The sequence below is a fragment of the Ruditapes philippinarum genome, unplaced genomic scaffold, assembly GCF_026571515.1.
Source record: "Ruditapes philippinarum isolate M1 unplaced genomic scaffold, ASM2657151v2 ctg3933_1_1_1_1, whole genome shotgun sequence".
Lineage (NCBI taxonomy): Eukaryota > Metazoa > Mollusca > Bivalvia > Venerida > Veneridae > Ruditapes > Ruditapes philippinarum.
The window spans coordinates 63,506-89,941 of record NW_026858416.1 but is presented as its reverse complement, the minus strand read 5'-3'; the positions used below and the strand labels follow the sequence as shown (position 1 = coordinate 89,941).

General features: G+C 29.5%; 2 protein-coding genes across 2 annotated transcripts; one reads left to right on the top strand and one right to left on the bottom strand.

Annotated features, from left to right (window-relative positions):
• Positions 1-15,947: 15,947 nt before the first annotated feature.
• LOC132753142 (uncharacterized) lies at positions 15,948-17,259 on the top strand. The gene is made up of 2 exons (XM_060743584.1): positions 15,948-16,519; positions 16,749-17,259. The coding sequence occupies exons 1-2, from the start codon at positions 16,080-16,082 to the stop codon at positions 17,257-17,259; spliced, it is 951 nt and encodes a 316-aa protein (XP_060599567.1). The 5' UTR covers positions 15,948-16,079.
• Positions 17,260-24,473: 7,214 nt separating this feature from the next.
• Positions 24,474-25,994, bottom strand: LOC132753144 (E3 ubiquitin-protein ligase TRIM71-like). Its single transcript, XM_060743586.1, has one exon. The coding sequence runs from the start codon at positions 25,644-25,646 to the stop codon at positions 24,546-24,548; it is 1,101 nt and encodes a 366-aa protein (XP_060599569.1). The 5' UTR covers positions 25,647-25,994; the 3' UTR covers positions 24,474-24,545.
• Positions 25,995-26,436: the final 442 nt, after the last annotated feature.

The following is a 26,436-nucleotide window of genomic DNA, read 5'->3' as shown; positions in this document are numbered from 1 at the left end:
AAATGAGAACGTATTTCAAACGTTTCCTTTTTTTCAAAAAAGAATAATACTTCAAAATTAATTTATTTCACAGCTCATATAGTGGCTTAAAATAAAAATAGAAAGTGCAGTCAAAATAGGATCTATACATTTTATAAGCTAAACGCATAACTGCTTAACATAAATGAAAGATTGGGTTTCACCTCTGACAATCCTTTCAATGAAATTTGGTTGTGTATACGTAATAATAGATGAGGTTGTGATGACCTGGCTAGAAATCATGTTTCATTTGAAAGTTTTATCTTTTTATAGCGATAACAATCAGTTTTCGAAGCAGTATAAGAAAATACGAAATTTTAACAATTCATCAAAACCATTATCAATAAGAGCTTGAAGTATCAATTTGCTTGCACATGATAACGGTATAATATTTCACATTGATAGGAAGATAAAATCATGACAGTTATGTTTGGAGATAGTGCAACCAATTAATAAAACATCTCCGTTTCGCAAGACAATACATTATCAATAAAACACTTGAAATGTTTATTTTCGTACTGAAGTATTTTATTAAACATATCAAAAACGGAGCATAAAGTAGGACATTAGATATAAATTGTATAGTTGGAGAGATACGAAACCAGATGAAGAATAATCAGCTCTTTACAACGATGCACAAAAATCTCCTTAGATAGAAGAGCAATGCAGAATAAATAGAACAATAACCCATCTATCTCAACAGTTAAGTTAACAACAACAGTAAAATCAATGCGAGTCTCTTGTCGTAAGAACTATTGAACTTCGTTATTTAAAACAAAAATGTTTTTAATAGTTTCTCTAACAGCTCTTGACAAACTTATTATTGGAAAACGCTTACAAAAAACAATATTTTATTCTTGCTTTACCTGTTATCTTTACACTGAATACCACTTAAAATTTAACAGCAAACGCACCAAAGCAAACATGTTTGGAATAATTCACAATTAATGAATATGTCAATACTCCTAAATGAGGCTAAATGTAATATTGAGACAAAATGTCGTAATAATGATATATGGTAGATACAAATCTCTTAATATCTGCAATAGCCTTATAAGTAAAAGTATGTCGATAATAAGATAAAAAAGAGATAAAAAATAAACAGACAACAAATAAACAAACAAAAAATCAAAGATTCAAAGGAACTTTTTGGAATCGACTATATGTGGAAACGACTGCATGTGTTTATAAGACTTAGTGCTTTTGGCGTCTGACTAGCATATTAGTAGCTGACCTACATTTCTTTTTATCCACTTCGGGTTTCAGGTAGGCGAAACGTTTAAATTAAACGTTATTGAAGACAGTAGTGCGAAATAGGCTGCTAGAATTTTTTTCAATTTTAAGCTCCTCATTGGACGATAAAGAAGGATACAAGGCTTGTCTCTTGGCCTTTGGATTATTTCATCAAACTATACCAAAATTTGATCTGCATTGGTTATATTAGTCTTTTTTAATTCAAATTTATTATGGTCGTTAACTTACTATTCTCTTCCATATTATCATTACAAAAATTAAATGTCACATATAAATATTATAACTTCTTATAGTTAACACGCACATTAAATATAATAAATCTTCATTAAATATTTATACGGTACATTTATGAAATATTTATTGTTATTTTTCCAACAATGAATTATTTTATTACGATCGACAAGTTTTTGCTATTTAGCTGATAATAGAACAAAATTACGATAGGAAACTATAAATTTGTACTTGTCCACCTTTATCAAAGAGCCAGAACAGTTAACGCTGCTTTTCAAATGCCTGACAATTCTTATAACATTAGCAGGAAAAGACACATTAAAATGTGCATTTTCAAGATTCATTTAGTGATGATGATGTTTTGTTTACATTGTACATGCCATTTGTAACGTTTAAACATCAGCATAAGTTTTAGAACAAACAGTACTTCAAAATGCATGTGCATATTTAATTTATTAAAGGATCGCCACTGAGGTCCAATAGCCTATGATAATAAATTTTGATTTTTTTTTTAAATCAACTGGTACATTTGATTTTGAAACCAAGCAGTAGATGATATATAAATATACACGGTATTAAATAGATAATCGATTTTTATGTGATTTTTGGCCGATTTAAAGAAAAGCGTTTAAACGGTTTTCATTTATTGGGCCAATTTCACAATAAAATTGATTATTTCTGGAAAACGGAGTGACCGAATGATTTGAAATTTTGTAAATGAGTTATTTGTTTAGACATACATCTAGTTATACAAAATTCTTGAAAAAATCTTTTCGATCCCTTCACGTCCCTTTAATATCGCAGGGTCATATTAATGTGTTGTATGTCTCACTATGTACACCGTGGATTATGTTATGTTCATGTCCAGGTCATGTTTTGTTGTATTTGTTATTGTTTACATCTTGTGAGACCTATATTATTTTCGTAGTATTTCCTATATTTCATTCATTCATTCATTCATTCATTCATTCAATCATTCATTCATTCATTCATTCATCATTCATTCATTCATTCATTCATTCATTCATTCAATCATTCATTCATTCATTCATTCATTCATTCATTCATTCATTCATTCATTCATTCATTCATTCATTCATCATTCATTCATTCATTCATTCATTCATTCACTCACTCACTCACTCACTCACTCAATCAATCAATCAATCAATCAATCATTCATTCATTCATTCATTCATTCATTCATTCATTCATTTATTTATTCATTCATTCATTCATTCATTCATTCATTCATTCATTAACAAGTATGTACTAACCACTGGTACGGGCCTCATTTCTGCACTTATTAACGTCATGCATGTGCACTCGTATGAAAGGTTTTCATGGCGCAAGCCAGACGTTCTATTTTATGATAATAAATATTTTCTCAAAGCGAGTCTCTGAATTTGCAGGTAAATATGAATGTCTGTATTCATCACATACTTCCTTTTTTACATTTTTCCATTCATTATTTTGTTTCATTTGTCATTGTTTGTACTCGTATTGTCGTCTAAATATTTTCATGGCGCGGGCCAGACTTTCCATTTTAGATAATAAATATTTTTGAGAGCGCGTCTCTTTATTTTTGCACCCAAAACCAAGCCCTAAACCATTAACACATTCCTCTTTTGGTCTTTGGAGGCCAAAAAAAATGCCGGGTTTTTGGCAAACCTTTGTTTTTCCCTGTCAATAAGGGGGCCCGGTTTAAATTACCCTTTTCAAATAATTTTTTTAAAAAAATATTAAAACAAAGGGTTGAATTAACGACAGTTTTTTTCCCACAATTTAAAATACCCAATACTGATTTTCTTAACCCGCACAACGGTAAAATGTATTTTAACTTTTTTAGAAGAATAATGAAAAAAACACTTAAAAATAAAGTGTTTTAAAATTTTTAATAAAATCAAACAAATAATAAAAAAAAAAACTATAATTCCCCCCCCCCTTTTAAAAATTTTTAAAAAAGGTACTAACAATAACACAAGATACCGAAAATGCAAAAAAAAAGGAAATTTCAATTCCTAAAAGTTTTTTAGAAAAAGAAGGGGACAAAAAAATGATCCGCGGAAAAGATAAATGTTTACATTTTTTAGAGGGTTCAGTAATTATTTTTATGCTTTGTATAAAATACAAAAAAATATGAACAGGGAGTTGCAATTTTCAAAGAGAAATATAAATTTTTTAGTAAACATTTCTCAATGAAATAAAATTCAAACAAAAATAAAATGTTTCCCCAAAATTTGGCCATAAAACTTTTCTGCCTTTTTTTGAAACTTTTTGCAAGTTTTTTAGGTGAATACCTGTTTTTTGAAGTTACCTTTTTTTATTTGAAAAAACATTTTAACCCCAATTTTTTTTCTACAATTTTTTTAAAAATTTTATCAAAAAAACGGGTTTTGGTTTTAATTATTAAAAGGAAAAAATTACGATCCATTTTAGGGGAAAAACCCCCCCACCACACAAACCAAAAAAGGGGAAAAACAAAAGAAAAAACAATTTTTTAGGATGAAACGCCTTTTTTCCTTTTAAATAGAATTTTTTAAAAAAGTTATTTCCTTTTTAACGGTTTTCGGGTTTTAAAAACAAACTTTCTTCTATCCCTTCCATTTTCTTTTTTTAAAAAATTTTTACCCAAAATTTATTTGTAAAGGAAATGATATTTTCAAGTGTTTTACTTATAGTGTAAGTGTTGATATTCTTAGAAAACTTATGATATATTTCTAAAAAAATAATAATTTTGCTAATAATAAATGTGAAAAAATAAAAGCAAGATAAAAAATTTATAAATTATGATGTCATGTTTCGGGAATGTAATAAAAATTCATTAAATTTTATATAAGGTACAAATTTTTTTCCAAAAAAAAATTAATGTTAAAAACATGCCATTTTGTTTAAAAAAAAAAAAAGTTAATTTTTTAAACTTTCTTTGGAAAAATATTTACTAAAATTTAATTTATAAAGTAAACTTTAAAAAGGATACAAAAAAGCTCAATTTTAGGATTTTTTTCCCCTTTTTTTCAGAAACATTAAATAAAAATTAGAGCTATAATAATTAAATTACTTAAATCTGAAATGTAAACAATTTTTTACAAAATGATTGATTAACAGGGGGTCAATATTTTTACGCGATATTAATAAAATAATGAATAAATGATAATATCATACATTATGAGTTAATTTTTTCTCAATTGAAGCTTAAATTTCAATTTAAATACGGAAAATTTTTTCCGAATAAAAAAAATTTTTATTAAGAATAGATGAATAATTAATAAACAGTAAAAGGTTTTTATGATAATTGATGCAATAAGTGGTTTTAATATGCAAAGCTTTTAGCGTACAAATGATTTACAGACCAGATAAGATTTTGTGACGCTGCAGCTGTTGCAGTCATGACATTGTCAGAGCTCTTGTTGTATCGTAAGAGTTACTCACATTGCATTTTAATGACTATTGGTGAAAAAGCAATAAAGATTTTAAAATTGTTAACTTTATTGTGTTTGAAAAGTTGACAGCTTTAACAAGCGCAAAAATTAATAGTTAAAATATCGTTTATTATTCATATAACGTTTATATATCAGTTGTTTGAAATACTGGATAGATGATTGATGGTTTTTATATTTAAGCTACAACATAGATATATAACTAGAAATATAAGATTTATGCATTTTCATTTGCTCTTTTTCAAAGTTCCATCATTATGATTTTTTCTTTATTTTTTGCAATATCTTCTTAATTCGGTTAACTGATTTTTGCCTTTTCTTCGTCGTGGTTATATGCTACATGTAATATGTTTTAGAGAGAAAGTTTATGCTAACACTATATTTCTTGACAAACCCATACAAGTAATGAGTGTCCATGCTATTTATCATGGGTAGTAATCAAGAGAGCAACGAACTTACATATATCCATCAACATTTGAAAAATATTATTAATACTTCGTCTACATCACAAGTCTTATCTTTCTTTTTTTAAGCACAACATAATTATATCTATTTGTTATCTGAAATGAAGACAATTTTAAGAGAAAGCGAATCCTTAAACACAAAGAACAAATATACGAGTAACTGTTTACAGCCTTTGTTACACAATGACTTGGAGAAAATACAAAACTCTCTTTTCATGTATGAAATACCATATAGCCGGTTATCTGACCTTAAATGAATTTCTATTCATCTTAATACTGCTTGATCATGCATGCAATTTGTAAATTCCGTTGAGCGAAATTTCTTAAAAGCAAAAAACAAAACCTGTATTTCAATATTTTATACTTATGATATACAAATTAATATGCTGATCTAAAAGAAATGTTTTAAAATTTGAAATCAGGGTAATCATAAGTTTCTAAATTTTCAGTGATGATATCCTTCTGCAGAAATTACCGACTCTCTCAAAGATAAATAATACGTACTTAAACGCCCCATACGTCTCCGAAGTAAGTGCAATGCATTATCAAAACCCTAATATTTTCGCCACAACAATTCATTTTTAAGTACTATAAAGAAAATACATGTACCTTAAAATAAGTACATTTAGCTGGAGAAGTTAAAAATGAGTAGTAAATACAAAGTAAAACGGTCAATTATTGAACAGTTTACGTACACTTGATGTTAGTACAATTGTAAGGCCATATTTTATTTCTGTTTTTCTTTGTTTTAGTTTTAATAAATAAAAAACACAACCTTTTACAATATGTCTAGATTTGTATATACAATGTATCTAAATATTTATTAGAAAAGAAGTTGACAGAACACTAAATAAATAACTATGTTAAAATAACAAGTAAGTTGTTAGCTGTCGTAAAGGTCAAAGCTTTCTGTTGAATTATTCAATATTGGTATTTGCATTATATCAATCACAACGTGACTTAACAGAACAGTCTCATGACATTATTATACATCAAACCATGCTTTTCTGGCTTAGTGGATAAATATTTTTTTATGATCTGCTAAAATGTAAGTATCTAAAGAAATATTAAAGAGTGCCATGTAAAACCATCTTAAATCACAACGTCATCTGAATCAGTAATTTTTGTTTAATCATCTTTAAAGACAATTTTTAACTTTCTTAAAATACTATCAGGACTTCTTACTGCGTTATTTAAGTGTCGATGTGATAAGAAGAAAAATTGCATGATGGTTAGCGATATATGACTAAACCCAAGTCCCCTAGTTAAGAGGGAGACATTTGAACCAATATGCCACCGCTTCCAATTGGGTTTGTAATTTTTTTTGTAGATTAAAGAAAAATTCTATATTTTGTCCTTTAGAAATATTTCGTGTTTAACATATATAAACTCTGTTTTTGTCATTATGGAATGATACAGTCTCTACTTTTATTATGAAAGAATCAGCTGCAAAATTACAAGAATATGATTTTATGCAAATGATATTAACATGAAACGATTCTGTCAAGTTACAATGTGGTTAATGGAATTCAAATTCAAACATGTAGGAAATCAGCAGAAAGTGCATGCTAAAAGCTTTGACATTTACGAAAGCTGAATATATTGCTTTTAATTATGATATTGTCATTTATTCCATCCGTCTGTCAAGTAAGTAGATTACATTAAAGTTTGCAAGATAAACAACATCATTTGGAAACAAAGAAAAAAGAAAATAAAAAAATAAAATATATCATTCGAAGATATAATGTACATGGCTTATTGTTTTCTTAAAAAGGAAAAAGGGGAAAAAAGGAAAGAAAAATTGGTGCTAAGATTCTACTAACATCAAGTGAACTTTGACAACCTTTTTGATATCTTTCTTTTAACGTTCCCTTTAAACTTTATATATATGTTCATTTTGAATCGTTTGCACTTTCATGTTAATGGTACTACACGATGGCAGTTCCATGTACAGACGCAGCAGAACCTAATGTCGTATTAACTATGATAGACACTCAAAGACGAACTTGCTGTAATCGGTATATTGGATAATTGTAAAACATTTCTATTTCTCTTACTCTATTTCCTGTGAATCATTTATTTGTCCCATTGCTTACTTCTAAGGATACTTTAGAGAACATTGCAATTTCCTATTTTGCAATGATCAGTCTCTTGTCTATATGTTCCCTTTGTAAAAGATAATTGAATTATATTGTCGTATTTTCTTTTATTTGTTAGTGAAAATTGATCTTAACTTTACATGTGTGCTTTGTGATAATATATAGCATGGTTTGGATTTCAGGTGCGCAATAATATAATCTATTCAAATGTGTAAATGCGATCAAAAGAATACTGTGTGTTATTTCAATCTGCTAAAAGTACTTGTCGATAAATGTACTATTTTTTAAAGAAAAAGAAAGAAAAACACATTTAAAAAAGTTGATGTTTGTTTCGTTTCTAGTTGTTAAATGTATAAATGAAAGAAATTTAAGCTTACGCATCGTTACCTAATGCATATTGTATCGTATAAAGCGGATGTATTAACGCCTGAAGGCCACAATACGAGCTCCTGGCTTTCTTTGTTTATATGAATGAACAAAGAATAAGATTGTTACTGAAGTTTAAACCATAGGAATTCAAAGAACATTATCATTATTTTAATATATCTTGAACAATATGCATTATTGATGTTTAAGCAATTAGAAACACCAGCAAACTTTTATAACATTTTTTAAAAAAGGTACAAATTTAAAGACATCTGTAAAAGTTCTCTGTCGTGCCATTTTGTTATAACGTCAGCAAAATGGCAAAAACTTGTCAATATAATAAAAGCAATTATGGGAAAAAATTACAATAGATAATTTTATACAGTGTGCGCATATATAAATATTTAATAACGATTTATTATCTTTAATGTGAAACCATAAAATGTTATAATATTTATATGTGGCACTTAAATGTTCTAATGGTAATATCTGAGGGAATGTTAGTTAATGACTACATTTAAAATTGCTGAATTATAAAAGGACAGCTATTACCGGTGCATAACCAATTCTGGTATAATATGATAAATAATACAGGAAAAGTAAAAAAAGATAAGAAAGAAAACTAAAAATAAGATAACAAGTTATAATAGCTACAGTCGCTCCTACGACTTTTAGTTATAGCTTATTTACTTATGTAGTAAATTGTTATTGTCTGTTTTTTAATGTTATCACTGTTAAGATAATTGTGCATCTATATTGTATGTAGCAGTATTGAAAGTATTAATGTTTTCTTTTAAAATATTCCAAGATATTAGCTTTGACGAGTTTGCTATAATTAATTATTACTTAGTTAATTGGTGTTCAATATAACGATAACAAGGTAATGAGAGTTGAAATACGTTTTCTTATTAACTTTTCCCCTCTATCAGTTTGTCAAGTGCTCCTAATTTCTCGTAGGAGGAACTTATTTTGTCTTACAACAAATGACTCGCATACATGATACTGATGTTGTTTTATGTAACGGCAGTTCACTTTAAATATGTCTCTAACAATCATAGGACTCTGTTTATTATGAAAATCATTTGCTTATTAAGAATATGTTTTATGAATAAACATGAATACTTAAATTCATTAGTCAATTTGGTAAGGATTTACACATGATAAGGTTAAACAATTTATGGTGAAGATTATTTCTTAAGTTAACGTTCCATGGTTTATGTACATCTAAGTATACCGAGGCCGAATGGTTAAGGCTGTTGAGTTAACACCACGTGCTCTTCACCGCTTTGTCTTTTAATCCTGCCAGGGCCTTTTGCTCCTTTTAAGAAAGGAAACCATCCGTCAGGGAAGTCGACATACTAAGATGTAAGTCGATTAAAATTCCAACATATATGTACATTTCTTTTCTTAGTTTATAACAATACGAGTGGTATCTGGTCTATAGATGTTACTTGTTGTGTGTTATTGGTTTTATATATTTTTGTTCTTAAGTTTATTAAGTGTGTTATTTCTTTTGCCTTTTTTTGCATTTGGACATGTAACGAAATGAGTTTATGCTTCATATGATTTCTTTATATTTTTACGTTTAAAGCATTTCATATCTTACTTTATTTTCTAGTTTTTGATATATATTTAATAAAATGATTCAGTTAAAAAATAAACATTTAAAAACATTTAGAGTTTTATTCTTGCGAAACAGAGAAGCTTTACCAATTTTTTGCACTGTCTCCAGATATAACTTGTATGATCTAGTGAATATTAAACCATTATCATTTGCGTGTAAATGGACATTTCAAACTCTTGTTGATGATGTATTTGATGAATTGTTAACATAATGGTAGATATATTTTTGTTCACTGCTCCGACAACATTCACTTCTAAAGAAATGCAATTGCCAGTGCTAAAATAATATAAAATTTACTATTCTAACATAATTTAAAACCAAGTTACCACAACCTAATCCATTTTCATTATGCATTACCAAATATTTTACAGGGATTTATCAAAGTTTAAACATGAAAATAATCATTTTTAAGGAAATTTGTAATTTAAGGAACTTAAACGGGTTTGCATGCTAGCTGGTGTTTACATTTTTACATGTATCGAGCCTATTTTTTCAATTTTCTCGCTTTTTCCTGAATTTTCTAATGAATAAAATACTTATAAAAAGAAGACAGAAACGAGTGTAGTGAGATATCATTTACTGCAGCATGTTAAATCAACAGGAAATGATGGCTTCAATGAACGCATCCCGGAAATTGCTACGTTCTGTGCATTATTCTGAATACACAACAATTGGACCAGATAAAAAAGACGCACCGGAAATAGAATATTGTTTATTGATTTTCTTTGATGAAAACCTTTTACATCAAGTAAAGCAATGCCACTGTTTTTAAAGTTGATTGTGTCTTACATGACATGAGACTTTTATTTACTTTTGTGCGTCTGTGAAATGGACGTTTACATGTAATGTTTGTCTTATTAAAAGTTTTCAGCAAAGAAAAAGCAGATTAAAATTACGATTGAATAAGTATTAAATGCAGTTAAAACAGTACTTATTGGCCTGTATAATGAACAATATAGATTAAAGGTAAATTAAAAACTGGTCCGAGTAATGTTGATTAAAATATGTTCTTGAATGATTAGCTTATTAAATAAATATATATATACTTGTTTTAAACTTTTGTGTCGATTGTAGTGAAATATTACTTTATTGTTATTCGACAATTGTTTTCATTCTTATAGAATGTAGTATTTCATAAAACTCTAACAGGGGAACAAAAACTTGAAGAGCATAGCGGAAAATATTGATTATATTGTGGAAGTGCAAGAAACTGCAGTAAAGGTTTATTTATTTTATTTGAACAAGTGTGAGCATTCTTATAAAACGTAAAAGAACATAACAGAAAATGATGTATATTGTTACAAAAATTTCAGAAATTTGTTACGGATATTTGACTAGTATCAGTTTATTTACCGTTCATTCATGCATTTGATGATGATTATTGAACAAAACATGTTTTGGATATTTTAAAATTACAAGATAAGAAAGCAAATTCTTTTTAAATTTCAATGTATATTAATTCACTTTAAGCATCAACGAAACGGCAATATTTTTTCTACTTTCTAAACGAACATCTTAACAGTCAAAAGGCTTTTTAAACATCTTTAAAAAAAATCTAAGAAATTCAGTGTCTCACAACTATGATAGATGCTATGTCTTAAAGTATGTTTTGCCTAATAAATATGGTGGCCGGTAACGTCCACTTTAAAGCGAAGAAATTCTACCGTCAGTTTATAAAATGCCACGGGAAACTTTAAAATCCGCGAGATTTTATGTCAAAATTTTATAAAATGTCGCGGCTCGATTTTTTCTGTCTACTTGGTAGACTTAGTCGCACAAACATGTCCGTACTTTAAGTAGCCGATTGCTGCTATTGCAACCCGTGTGCATATCTTGTAAAAAGTCGAGTTTGGGCATTAAGCCTTGACATTTTTATACTGGCAATGTCTCTTTTAATAGTGTTTTCTTTTTAAAAGGTCGCACCTGAAAATTGCCATAACTCGCCACAATATTTTATGAGACAATTTTTGAGAAATAAGACGTCGAGGCATATAATTTTTCCCGCGAATTTTTGTAGAATTTCTACAACACTTGCAAAATATGTCGCGGATTTCTTTCTGTTCCTCAACTGTTTATACACAAACGACGGATAAAATGTAGAGTCAAACCATTGTCGTTACCGGCCACTAAAGTCAAAATGTTTCCAACAACTGTTCTAAAATATCGGCAGAAAATCTGTCGGATTTGTAAGTTGCCCGCGATTTTTTTTTGATCAAACGATCATGACGATACAATTCCTTGGGGATTTAAAATGGCCACAACCGGTCACTATACATAACCAAAAATGCTTTTAATTATAGCATTGTTACAGACATAAGCTCATCAGCATTAACAGTAAATTATAAAAGGTCCATTATGCCAAAGAAATGTTATATTCTTTTCTCAAAAACTGTTAATTTTTAGTATCTTGTTACAGTTTCCAAAAAACATACTCATTTGCTATATTATACATGAACGCTCTTTTGCATCAATAGCTCAATTGGCACTTGGTATAATTAAAGAGAAGCAGTTTTTTTAATGGAAGTCAAAATACTACATAGCTGGTTGTTCAATGCTACTTCTTTCGTTTGTGAAACATTTAACATGCACTTAATCAATTATATAAACACTATTAAACACATGTTTGACATTTCTCAAGAAATTAAAAAATATCAATTTCTGAGGCAAAATGTTACTTCAAACTATTGAAAAATCCACAAATAAAGTATAAATTAAAAATATCCCTTGATACAATTGCCATCTTTTAGTTTCTTGCTTCCTACACAATCGAACTTTAATAGATTTTGTATGAACCAATTTATTTAATTTAAGATCATCCATTAGTTAAATGTCAAATAAAGTTTCAAAATAGCTTACAATAACAAAAACAGATTTAAATAATAACGGAACGTATCCATTTTTCCATTGAGATTCTGATCTATAGTTGAATACTACACAACTAGTCTATTTGGAATTTCATTATTGATTAAGCAGTTGTTATTTTAATTGTTTTAATAGTTGATACGTCTGCATGTAAAAATATGACAAATGGGGTGTTATTTTTTCATTTTTATCAAAACATAGACAATACCAAGAAAAGACTTTGTTAAGAACTTGGGGCTCTTAACGAGTGTGCAGCTATATCTGTTGTTTATTATTGGTATATTATTTGTTTATTCTTGATAGAAATATAACATAACACTAACTAGAGAACAATGTTTGTAAATTTCCGTCGCAACAGATTATGGCGCATGCGCGTATTCATCGCTTAACCTTTCACAATTTTGAACGGTTTCTTATGTTTTTATTTATAATGTTATTTGTATTGAATAACAATTACATTGATAAAACTTCCGATTGCCATATGTATAGTAATAAAAACATATTTTTACAATATATTAATTAAGAAGTTTATTTCGCAAATAATAACGTTTAATGCTACACCGAAAAGGTCATACTTTTACTAAATACCTAAGTTATTAATGTTTTAAATAGTACTAAGTATAGGAAGTTTCATTTACTAATGCTTATGCAAAAAGGGCATAGTTTATAACATGATCGTAATAACAGAAATATAAATAGCTAGCTATGATTTTGATACAAATATCGGTAATTGATCAGGCTCATTTGTGAGTTAAAACTTCTGTGAATGCTGCATCACGGTATATTAAGGTTGTAGACAAATTCTAAAAGCTTTGACCTTTAATGTGCCGAAAAATGCTTAATATATTAAGATTAACTGTAAGCAGGCGGACAAATTGTAATTTGTGTATTATACTTAAGTCCCCTCTCATCTTTTAACCAGTACAGATGACTACGTGATTTTCGATGAATTACCCATTCGTCATTATGATGCATTTTTAACATTGGTAACTTTTGCAGACGCTGACAAATATAACAAAATGTGCGTTGAATTCTTTACAAACCTAGAAAAGCCAATAGAATCATAGACTTCTATGGTATGTACATTAGTTCCCAATACAAATATCTAGAATTAATGCATTGTTTATTGTTTAGATTGAAAAGCAGTTTTATGTACAAATACACTTCACTCTAATAATCCATGCCATTAATAGAGTTAATAAGGGAAGTACAATTCTGTCGATGAATGAGTTAATGGCATAGACGATACAATTAACAAGATGCTAATTTTTACTTGTTTATCCTATTTCTTTATTACATTTGCTTCCAATTTTCTTGCTTTAATTATTACCTTATACTTTAATGGTTCATACGACAACAAAATTTGCACTTGAATGTCATCATTTTTACATTGACAAAGACAATTAACTACAACCATTAAATTAAAACAGAATAATTAGAAATTTCTATTTTCTGTCTAAACCGTTATGTTAGGTTATGCAACAGTCGATGTTTGTGACTTTGAAATTATTTTACCGACTTATTCTTACTTAATACAGAATTAATGTATATCTTATTTACTGTACTGCCGAAATATATATAAGTAGATAATGCATAAAAGATAAATGCTTTTTTTCTCTAACACGTCCACCCCTTTAAGGTTTTATTCTGTGTACCAAAATTACCAACAGAAAATGTTCCTTCAACAATATAACAGTATAAGTATAAATTTTGTTTTGCATTCTTTACGAATAAACCATAACTGTTTTACATATTATCATTATTTTTTACTTTACCAAGCTATGGTGTTGTTCTATTTGTGTGGATCCTTCTGGAAATATTGTTTCCAATATATATAGGATTGAATATTGAATATCGCAAAAACAGTTGTTAGGGGCCATGGACGATGTTGCATTTTACACTATATGTCATGAACAAACGAAATCAAACATATCTAGGACTTTCGCTGATTCCTTCTTGTTTTTATTATTTTAGAGAATTTTCTCATGGTTCATACATTTAACTGGATAACTAACACTAACGTTAATCAACTTTGTAATGTTTGTTAAAGATGATAAGGGACAGAAGATGAAGAAAACCTGTAATAACCGTTTCAAAAGGAGACTCGAACATATTAATCAAAGAGTAGATATATGTTTTGCTTGATTGGATAAATTGAAAAAATGAAATGACTTTACAATGTGAATGATATGAAATGTTATATACACCAGATAAAAAAGATGAAAGAAAATAAATAAATAAATAAATGTAATATATAATAAAAAATATCAAAAGAAATTTAAACATCATAAGAAAAACAACATTAAACAAAAAGGAAATCCACATTGATAAACAAATTATACATAAGAAAGTGGGTCTTTATATGAAGACCAGATGTAAAGACCCAAAGTTTATTAAGCCCAAAGTATATTTCTTGAACGAAGCTTATACAAAATACATGGAAAACATTTTAAATGATGACACACTGACTTCATGTAAAACATAAACATCAAGTTAAGTCATATCGCAATTCTTATTTTACTGGTCAATGAATTTTGGACAGAATTGGAAATATTTCACAGCTCATTCGAGTTCAAATTTGTTTTTATAAATAAATGATCGCCATGGTGCATGGACTTTCCGTGTAATTTGAAAAATCTTCTGTTTGATATTGTGTTACATTCAAATAAGTTACATGATCATCGGTCGATCATTTACCAAGATTTTTCAGATAATTTTCACCAATATAAAACATGACAGTGATAGGGCATGTTCATTTTTAAATATATGCATATAAGGAAAAAATTAGATTACATGGATAAATATGTTTATAAAATTGCATAGAAATGGTAAGTAGGCGACTGTCTAATAAGTTTGTTCAAATAATATAATTTTGATTCGACAATAAACACTTTGAGTATTCTTATTCATTCTTATGAGCGATGCAGGAACATCACACATCCTTGATGGTGGTATTATGGTTGTTGTTGTTGCTGCTAATGGTGGTGATATTATTTGCTGTTTGTTGTTGTTTGTGTTGATAATGAAAAAAATGTTGTTCTTTAATTGCTTTTGGGGTTTGTTAATATATCGTAAAGTAAATACTGCCTTCATGTAGCATAAACATATAAGACTGAAAGTCACATTTGAGATATATAGAGAATTGAAAGTTAGGTGGAGTTAAAGTTCAAGTCAATTATAACAAGCTTTAATGTTTTCAAATTTGTTTCTTGTAAAATAAACGCTAATCATTGGAGAGAAATTGTATTACAACCCTTTAAATAAATGAACAAATATTTTGGAGCGGAGCCAAATAAACCACTGTTAGAATTCTTGTTGATAAAAATTGATTTTCAACTTCTTTGAAATTTCTAGTATTTCATGTTTGCCGTTTTAAGTATATTGGAAAACATATTTGTAAATGAATATCAATCAGACAGAAAATTAAAAGTATCGATCTACTGCATTACGCAATGTGAACCAACAATTTAATTCGATAAATGTATTTTGATATTGTTAATAGTTTGACGATCACACTTATAAAAATTGATCGATCTTCCAAATCAATAAAGGTTCATTCTTAATATAACTGGGATTGCAATGCCTTTATTGTAATGTATTACATACGAAACCGGAAGCTATTAAATGTTTGCGACGAATTAATGTATTGAGACATTTAAGTGTAAAGGTTGACATAGAGATAACGTTTATTGTAACTGTAGTTGAACTTATAAGGAAAAGTATGGCAACTCATGATCACGAAGATCCAAATGTTGACGATAAAGTTGATTCAAATGAAGATGAAAATGAGGAAAAGTCATGTATGTTTGCTTCCGTCCGTGGACATCTGTCTTCAAAACCTTCCCGTGAAAACAGCAGACGGTCAATATCAAGTTCAGTTCTAACTGTCGAAGGATCTCGGAGTAAAAAAGGCGATGTCTGTCACGAAATGGCGGACGAAACAAATCATTTACCCTGGATTGGTACAGAAAGTAGAACGGAGGTAAACTTAAGCAATGACAATATAGCAGAACAATGCTTAAAGTGCAAAACAAAAGTATCAACCCATTTCTGCCGAAGCTGCAGCGAAGAACGTCAATATATGTGCTATGTTTGTCTAAAAGATCACAACTATTGGTTTGATGACCATGATGTTGTCACATTATCTGTGGAAAGTGAAGGGTATGTTTTGTTAATTCAAATAACATAAGTTGTATTTGATAAAAAATATGCAAATGTAATTTATGTTAAGGTCTTTTTGTAAATGAAGTGTATGGCGTTTTGAAGACTTTTTTAAATTCATGATTAACTCCATTCATAGTTTTGGACATGAATACATTTCTAAATTATTATTAAACACTTTTCGTTCTGATAACTCAATCAATAATTACTTTTGTGCATTGTTTAACAGAAATTTACGACTACAAGCGGACAAACTCCGAACACTTAAAACGTCCGAAATGCCACAACTACCTTCGAAGGTTCACAAGGATGATGATCAGAAGAAAGGAACACATATGTTTAAAGACATGTCAGCTATATCAACAGGCGGAAGTGATAGTCGAAAAACTTTCAACCAAGGTAATCAACTTGTTAGCAAAGGTTTTTACAAGGACAATTACTATCTAGGCATAGCACAAGAATTAAGAACACAGCAGCAGCGATGTAAATCTGAGGGTAAACTTCAAAAGTACGGAATGTATTCAACACAAATTCGTTCTGATTCAAAGGCTTGTGCTATTACAGGAATAGTACAGCTGGACAATAAAAAACTGCTACTAGCTGACTCTGAAAACTGTGAACTCAAAATAATGAATGAAGAAACTTTAAACATTATTGTTTCTCACAGATTACCCAGTAATCCATACTTGATGCGCTTCGTTAAAGAAAACAAGGTTATCATCGCATGTATAAATGTATAAACAATGGATTTCATTCAATAGATTTAAAAAGCGACTTAGACATTGACATTAAGAAAATGTTTGAAATCAAACGTTTGTTTAGATGTATTGTCTGGGTTTCAAATGAAATGTGGGCATGCACTTCTGACACAATTGAGGTCTATAGCGATATAGGCCAAGATATTTTAAAATTCAAACCAGAAAATGTTGCCAATATTAAGGACATGTGTGTAAGCACAGAAGGAGACATTATTTATTGCGCTGACGAGAAGAAAGGAATAGTGGTTCTTGACAAACATGGAACCGTTGTTGAAATCATATCGGAAAATTTATGTCAACCTCAAAGGCTGTGTCTTGGCCATCTAGGATACATTTTTGTGACCGAGACAAATTCTGACAGGGTGATGCAAGTTGATATACATCGAAAGGATGCGAAACAAATTGGAAGGGATGATTTGTTTATGAAGAACAGCCCAACTTCCTTGTGTCATGAGAAGACAAGCGATAGATTAATAGTTGTTGTGTGGCAAAATGACAAAATACATGTTTATACTTGTCCGTCATGAAGTTTCGTTTTTGGTTTGATTTTTCGTCACACTAACACAGTATAGGCCGTATGGCGACGAATTCCCCCATTGAGGTTTCAACAATACAGGGGCATCTTTTGAGGAAATGCATATCGATATACTTTTACTTTCTGTGACAAAGTAAGAGAATAATTTTGAAAATCCAAGATGCTGACACTTTTATCTTTTTTACATTGAAAGATACAAAATGAGATATTATTAGCGTTGTTTATGAAGATACAATAAAGAAAAAACATTGCTTGCTGTGACTCGGGGTTTTCTAATTCGTTTTCCTATGTACTAATTATAAACGTTTCTTTGCTATGTGTAAAGTTACATTTCTATGTAAGTATCTACTTAAAACTCAAGTTTGTTATTTTCGTATTTTTAAAGACAATTTTAGAATCAAAAGTATTGTAAGAGTTATAAAGTTAACTTGTTAAAGTGACATGCTCATTTTGTCACGGTCAAATTGAGCTACAATACTTATTTAAATAGATAAAGACAATAATGGCCATTAATTAATACAGGTATTTATATTCACTAATATTTAGGATAACATATTAAAACTGTCTAAAAATATAAAAATGTCTGTCCTTCTCTTTTCATAATTGACTCTTGACGATAAATTCAGGATATTTTTAGATGTTTTGACGTTTATTACAAAATCGGAAACAAATCTGATTAAATGTCAAGTTATTTTGAACCTGCATAACGGTATGAATAGGCATAATGTCACTTAAAGTATTTTCCCCTATTTAGATTCAACCGATTTCAGTAAGAAAAGGTAATGAATACCTTATACTTTTTGGTATGAAAGGTATTTTGTTACAGCACGAGTGTTTGTTTAACATTTCATATATTAGAGATATAACCTTCAACGTAAGTTAACACAATATTGAAATAGAGAAATAGATTATTAGATCTTTATAATTCTTTCGCCTAATATCATAAAAAAGTGCTCGCACTATGAGGATACTTGTGTATTCACAGTAGTATTAATTGAAAGTATTAAATTTCATTGAAAAACATTGAATATATGTTATGAGATCGTTTTTATGCAACATAAGCTTACACGATACGTTTGAAACGTAAAAGTACGTCCGTTAAAAGCATTTAATATTTGGTAACTTTGTAGTACTTGCTAGAGGGAGGGTATGAGACCGACTAAGACACTTGGTTTTCTTAGGCATGTTAATCTTTAATCATGGACCAAAGTTTCGTCTAGGGGGGGGGGGGGTAATAATAATTATAATAGTTTTTAAATTCAAGAGGGCGTGTAGGATATGTATTCCAATTTCAGGAAGAAATAAATATCAGCATATGTCTTCTGATGCATCTTAGGGTGCTAAAGTCAAGATACTTTCCCCTAGTGTTTGGTCCAGAGAGAGTGAGCCTGTGCCTTGATCCTACTCTTGATTACGGAGGACTAAGCATTTAAAAAAAAAAAAAATTCTTATTTATACTCTTATTATTAAAAAACAATACTTTTTTTGCTCTGTAAATGGTATCTCTTTAACGTTAATTTATTTGTTACATATTGTATTTCGCTTTAATTTGAAAGTTATAATTTTTCATAAAGTCATTTTATAAAAAAAACAATTTTATAGTGTTAAACATGAGCAAATGAGGCCTCTGATATACATGTACAAATAAGGCCTCTGATAATATTGATATATGAACGATCGATAAAAAAAAAATAAAAAGAAATTAAATAATATAACCCCCATCGATTGATTTGATTTTCTTTACTTAAGTCAGCCAGCCAGCCAGCCAGCCAACCAGTCAGTCAGTCAGTCAGTCAGTGTAAAAGCCTTAAAGTTCTACTAAACAGACAATAGAAAATGTTAATAAATTAAATACGTGCCGATCATATGTGCTGCGGAGTAAATTCAATCATTTAAATCACCGATATATAAGCATTAAACCATGATTTAAAACTTTAGATGAACAGAGAACTTCTCATTAGTCTAAAATAGAACTAATTTGTTTACAAAAATAACTTGATTACGCAAGAAAAATATTTTTAAAGAATTCAAAGTACCCACCATACCCCGCTATGAGTTTTACATGTCTTGAGTACATTCACATGTTTCATCACTGCCACCATGTTTATTTCCAGTACATTGTATAAAATTAATTTCCTTTCATGTTGTTCTGTATATGAGCCTGACAAGAATAAAAATTTATGTTGTTGTTATGTTGTTCATTTTATTGCAAGGGATCGAAGACATAATATTAATTAATTTTTTTTCAATCGAACAATGCCAATTTGTGGCAATTTTGATACAATCATATAAAAACCGTTGTTCTATCTTGAGTAGGAAAAAGTCTTAAGGTCAAAAGCTTGCCAGAGAATTGTTATTCATGTATGCATAAAAGCTCTTTTCAAACATTCATTTTGGAAATAAATAATGCTGAATCTGACATTAATGTTAACAATTGAAATAGGTAATAAACTGTTCATCGCCCTGTAGATGTAAAACAAAAAGGATTGAATTTACAGCTTTTTATTTAATTAATCTACAAATGTTTGAATATACCGAGATGTTAAACCGAACTGTAAACTTTTTATTATCATCCGATGAATAATTAATTAACAGTGAAAGGATTTTGTGATAATTGATGTAATAAGTGCATTTAATGAAAAAAAGCTTTTAGCATATAAATGTTTTATGGACAAGATTAAACTTGTAGTGCATTTTCCATAATTCTCTGTTTAGTTGTTATTTTGAGTACATACTAACCATGGATTTGATTGGTAATCAATCAAATTCACAAAAAAGACAAAACTCCATAGATGAAAATAACAGATACATTTCAATGAAATATTCTTACTCAGTTGTATTTTATTTCACGCCGTCCGACACTATTCGGTTATCGAACATCGCTTACCTACTTACTGTAGTGGTTAACTTTTTTAGTAATTCATTAAAACGTGTGTACAAGGATTCAGTTGTAAACAATCAAAACAGTTGTAAAAATGTTACTATTGTATATTGGTACAATATTTATTATAGTTTGATTGCAAAGTATTAGGTAATAAAATAGTCATTTCATGGCCGGTTGTGGAACAGTTGTGGTAACAAGCATGACGTTTGGAACTGCTGCAAGAGGCCCGCTGTATATTACTTAAATTTCATGTTATACATTTTATTTTCCTGTTACTATTATAATAGTAAACGATATGATAATTTCAAGTTACATTATTTTCTTTACTATATACATGTAAACATGCGGACGCGGAAACAATTAAAAGTATATAAATGAGATGACTTTATACAATTAGAAGATAATGACAAATTGCTAAAAAACTAGTAAAAAGTTAAAGTTATGTTCTTGACTATACATGTCATCCCATTTCTCACGCAAAATCTTTTATCATAAAAAGAACAACAACAACAAAAAAAAAATAAAAAAATAAAAAACCAACAAACAAACAAAAAACAACAATTGAATCTGTTTTATTTTATTTTGTGTAATATATATGTTTTAAATAATGCCGACATCAACAATATACCACGGTCATACAAAACCAAAATTTAAGTCTGTGTGCTAGGGGGCGTGGAAGATAGTTTGCACTTGACAGTACCGTCTATTTACAGGCTCAATTAAACCGAGCCTGCAACAATTTTAATTTTGTCGTTTTGCGCTTTCTTTAGGGATTTTTATTTTCTCTATTTCATGTTAGTTGTCATCCTTTGTAATTCAAAGTACATCGAACTTCTCCATGCATAAATATGTCTAAATGGCAAATGAATGTAAGTTCGCCTACAACATAACTATTATGGTACTTTTTTCTTTATGAACGATATAGTTTCTATAACTTTAAATTGTTGTTTGTGAAGAAATTTTGTAGAAAGGTTGTTTTTTCTCTAAAAGAAAGTATTTAGTGAAAGAAAGCTTTACGTTTAAACTGAATTTTATAATAACTGATAAAAGGCGCGTGAAAAATTCTACAATTAGATTATAAGATTTAAGTGCCTTCATAATCAATCATCACCATATATATAAAATACTTTTGTTCGTTTTTGTGGATGATGAACTTTTATTTCATCGAGTGAGCTTTAAAAACTGTATTCTCACGAGTGGCGAGTTCATGTTGATGTATTAGCGGACATTTTTTTTAAAATGAGTATAGCTGACATATAAGTTAACGGTTATTCATACGTCATCAGTGAAAAGGGTGGCAGAAATAACCGATCGCGTTACGGAAGAAAACGTCTTTCTAAATCACGTTTCATACACATAAGGACAGTCAAAAACAATTTTTATTGTATATATTGTAATCTACGTCATAATTTACTGAAAACGGAAAAACATGCCTATTTTTTACCAGATACCTTTAAACAAATAGCATATAAGGGCCGCTTACGATTCATTTCAAGTTAAGAGTTACTAACAACCTTAGTAATATGCAATCATTTAGTTTACTCTGTTTAATTGTCTATATCAAACATCATGAAGTTTAGCAACAGGTTTTGATATCATGTTAACTGTAACAAATGCATATGTTGGTTGGCGAAAATGTAATTACGATTAATTGCCGATAAGCAATGTAATGTTATTAAGGTTAATTGAATCAATTTTTATCAGGGATGACGTCACATTGTCATGGTACATGATCGATGTTCTACATTTGATAAGTGTCTTATTTGATAAATGATAAGCTAAATGTAACCAGGTCCTTTCTTGTTTGAAAAAGCAAAGGCAAACACTAATGTGTTTCTATTGATAAAGAAAAACGAGGAAGATTCTCTTTTAGATTTTGTTGGCGATATCGATCACTATATTTTTAATTGTCATCTCAACCAAAGCAGAAACTTGTTTAGAAATAATAACACTTTCAATCAATCAGGTAAAATACGAGGGTTGTCCCTAAAGTCCGTGTCAAATGTTAAAGCCGGTTCATTTTTAACGCCAATAGAAAATAATTCACACATATAACCGTTAAGTTTATTATTTAACATTACAACAAATCATTTACAAAAAAATTACCCTAGTTACTTAGAAATTTTCAGTATTAACGACATTGGTTTGAGTTGCCGGCGCACGTCAAATAATCTACATTTTGTTATGAATAGGCTGAAATTATTTACGTATATTTCAAACATATGATGACGTGTCTGCAAAATGTCACGTTGACTTCCTATGCTGCTATGTTTAAATCACCTCTGAAAATTTTAGTTAAATAACTTAAAAAACGAAAAAGATACGAATAAATGAAAATATCTCATATAAAATAGGAAAGTTAAAATGGCGACGTTCGAAGAATTTGCGGCGCAGTGAACATGTCACTCAGGTTTCATGACTATATCGAGATAACACATGTAATGATTTTCAACAAATATACCAAATATAACAGTTTAGCAACATATTCTGAGCATTTGTGTACAAAAGGCATGAACGGAACCAGAGTTTTGCGCTACAAAAAGCGAAAATAAGGAAAACACGGATAGGAAGACCGATCTTCGTCGCTTATTTCCTACAGCTAAAAACAGGAGTAACGAGACCGGAAGTTCGCGTAAGCATAAATTAATGTATGCCATCCAAACATTCAACAAACATTAACAACCACATGATTTATGTCAGAAATTGACGATTGATGGGTACCATTATTGCGTTGAAAGCCATTGAGAGTATTTGAGAAAGGTGCCTTATATAGATTTAAAGCCGTCTTTGACGTTGGACGTGCGCCGCGATTCAGTTAGTTGCCATGGTGTTTATGGCATATTTTTGTTGTTTGTTGATATTTATCTATGAAAATTTGTGAAAACGTTTAAATTAAATGTGTTTATAACATATCAAAATATCAAATTCGTACCTGTTTTATTTAGCTTTAATTCAATCTTGTCACAGAATATTGGGACAACCCTCGTACTTGATATATTTTTATATATAGAAAAAAGAAATTTATACGAGATCAACAATACTCTGTCAAAACAACATTCAACGTATGTATTTTTTTCGGGATTATAAGTCTTGTAAATATTTAGTACATTGAGAAGTCCATTGTCAATGAAGAAGCCCTTTCATAAGACAAATTCTTAAAACTGCTAATCAACTTTGCAATAGATGATAGTACCATTACCCTACAATATCCAAAATATTTATATGTCATCTTTGATCAGTAAAACCATTTGTAACTTCAATACTTTTGTAACAAAAACATCGTTTCATCAAGGTCTGAACATCAGACTACTACTACTGATGCTGTGTAGTACGTAGTCACGGCTACATTTTGGTTAATCCAAAATTTCTGTATAACTTCTCCTTTTAAAATTCATAATATCCATATGCAGGATAAAGTATTCATCCTTTACTATGACTGGCACTTGGTTCTGCCCACCTGCATGTGCTGCACTAGGATAAAATCTGGTTTCAAGATAATGTTTTCATTTTTATGTCATTGTCTTTTATTGTCAATGATATTATATTTGGATACTTCACTAAACAATGAACATTTCTTGGCTGAATACTGATAAACATCGAGAATCAAATTCCATTGGTATAAATTTACTGACTTTATTATAAGTACTTAAAACTATTATTCCCTCATGTTCAGGTTGTCAGATTCCACTAGACGGCTATCATGAAGACACATAATTCCGCTCATATTAGTAATCTTACCATTTTTATCTATTATGTCAAATTTTCATAGTTATTGTTACCCATGCATTTTTTTGTATTTTCCATTTGTGGCACAACACCTTCCTTGCATGTATATAATAAGACATTTTGTTATAAACATGTCTCTGTATTGACTGGTATGGCAATATCAGCATTACCTTTCTCCAATGATGTGACAATGCTTGCTTCTTTATTGTCAAGTTTTGTTTCTTCTTTTGTAGGATTGTTAACCAAAGACGTTTTGACCTGTTTGATGTTGCGTTCTGCATCACATTTGCCTTTTTCACTTAAAATGTCTCTGCTACATAAAAAATCATAAAATTCCTCTTTGTTGGTAGTTTTTACAGAAATATTTGAAATTTTTAACTTTGTTTCTTTAATGGAGCATTTAATGAAAGGTTCTTTCTTTTCAATTGATTCAGCTAAAGATGTGTTTTCAAATTCTGCTTGGATAATATAATTTTCTTCGCAAATCTCCTCTGTTCTTTTTTCTAATTCTTTCATTTTATCTATGCTAAGCTTTATCCAGTGTACGATGTCACAATTTTGCTCTACATTTTTAATTTCCTTCAGAAATGTCTCAGTCCCTTCAGCTTCGGTTATAAGTTCATCTACACCATCAACCATTTGCATGCACAAGTCGGTTTGTCGAGTAATCTTTTTCTTAGCATGATTTAATATATATGATTTTTGTTCTTCAAAATGCGTTAAAAATCTATCTCGTATTGCATCGAACTTATCTGATATTTCCTGAGCTACAGATTTTGATCTCTCAACAGCATCTCGAATTTTTTCCTTTGCATACTTAGCTTTTAGAATGGTTTGATCTAACTCATCATATATTTTATCAGAAAACATTTTTCTTTCTAAATCAGGTGAATATGGTGCAGACATATGTATTATTCTGGAACAATGTCGTTTCATCAGTAAACACGTTCTACATAAAAACGCCTTATGATCAACACAGAAATATTCTAAATACTTTCCCGCGTGATGTCCACACGTCTGTTTTGCTTTTAATTCGTTGCTTAACTTCACCGACAGTTGAATATCGTTTATGTGAACTAAAAGATGAGTCCTTGTAGCTTTGGAGCTTTTGTGAACCTCGGCACACTTTAAACAATGAGATTCCTGACACGTAAAGCAGTATTTAGAAGCACTTGTTATGTTTCCTCGCGCCTTGCACGGCTCGCATGTATCTGTACTCTCCATTTTTCAAAATAAGACAATATCCATAACAAGAACAATTCAGCAATAACTTCAATTATAAACTACTTTGTGTTAAAAGTGTTACTGTTTAAATAACGCCTGTAAATATTATGCATATAAAGAGCTATTTTTATCTTTACTTTTAATCTAACATACCAGTTCAAAGATAAACTCGCATTACGAACTGTGAACTTCGCCACACTTTATACAATGAGATTGAAAGTGTAATCTCCATTTCCCAATTTAGACGATATATTCAACGAAAACAATTCCACAATAACCTCAATAAAAATACCTTTTGTTACAAATTTTACCGTTTCAATGGCTCCTGTATATGTTTGACATGTTACTTTTATGTTTAGATCGATAAATCGAAACCACATTTAAACCGGTTTAAAAATAAACACGCATTGCAGCAATGTATAATAGTATAATTGTGTATTACGGTTTGTACATGACTGCCATAAAGGACATTTGCTTTGTATAAATACTGATAATGTAACGGAAGATAGCCTTTTGATTTAAACCTGATTATAAATAATTTTCTATAAATATATGCGAAATGAACATATTTATTGACATAATTATTGACAATTTATTGACATAATAGTGATAAGAGGTGATTTCATATTATAACAATGATATTAAACGTTCACATGACTGTTTTGATAAAATGACATGTATTTGTAAAAAGGGACATAATGTGTTGTTTGCTCTCATTTACAGATGTAGTCATTTAATAATGTAGTTTACAGTTTCAATTCAACAAAGGCATATTGCTTAAGGTATTTTA

Bases quoted from the DNA above. Each gene is read 5' to 3' on its own strand.
- LOC132753142 (XM_060743584.1), top strand. From the start codon at position 16,080: ATGGCAACTCATGATCACGAAGATCCAAATGTTGACGATAAAGTTGAT. The intron at 16,520-16,748 runs GTATGTTTTGTT...ATTGTTTAACAG, and splicing joins TTATCTGTGGAAAGTGAAGG to AAATTTACGACTACAAGCGG.
- LOC132753144 (XM_060743586.1), bottom strand. From the start codon at position 25,646: ATGGAGAGTACAGATACATGCGAGCCGTGCAAGGCGCGAGGAAACATA.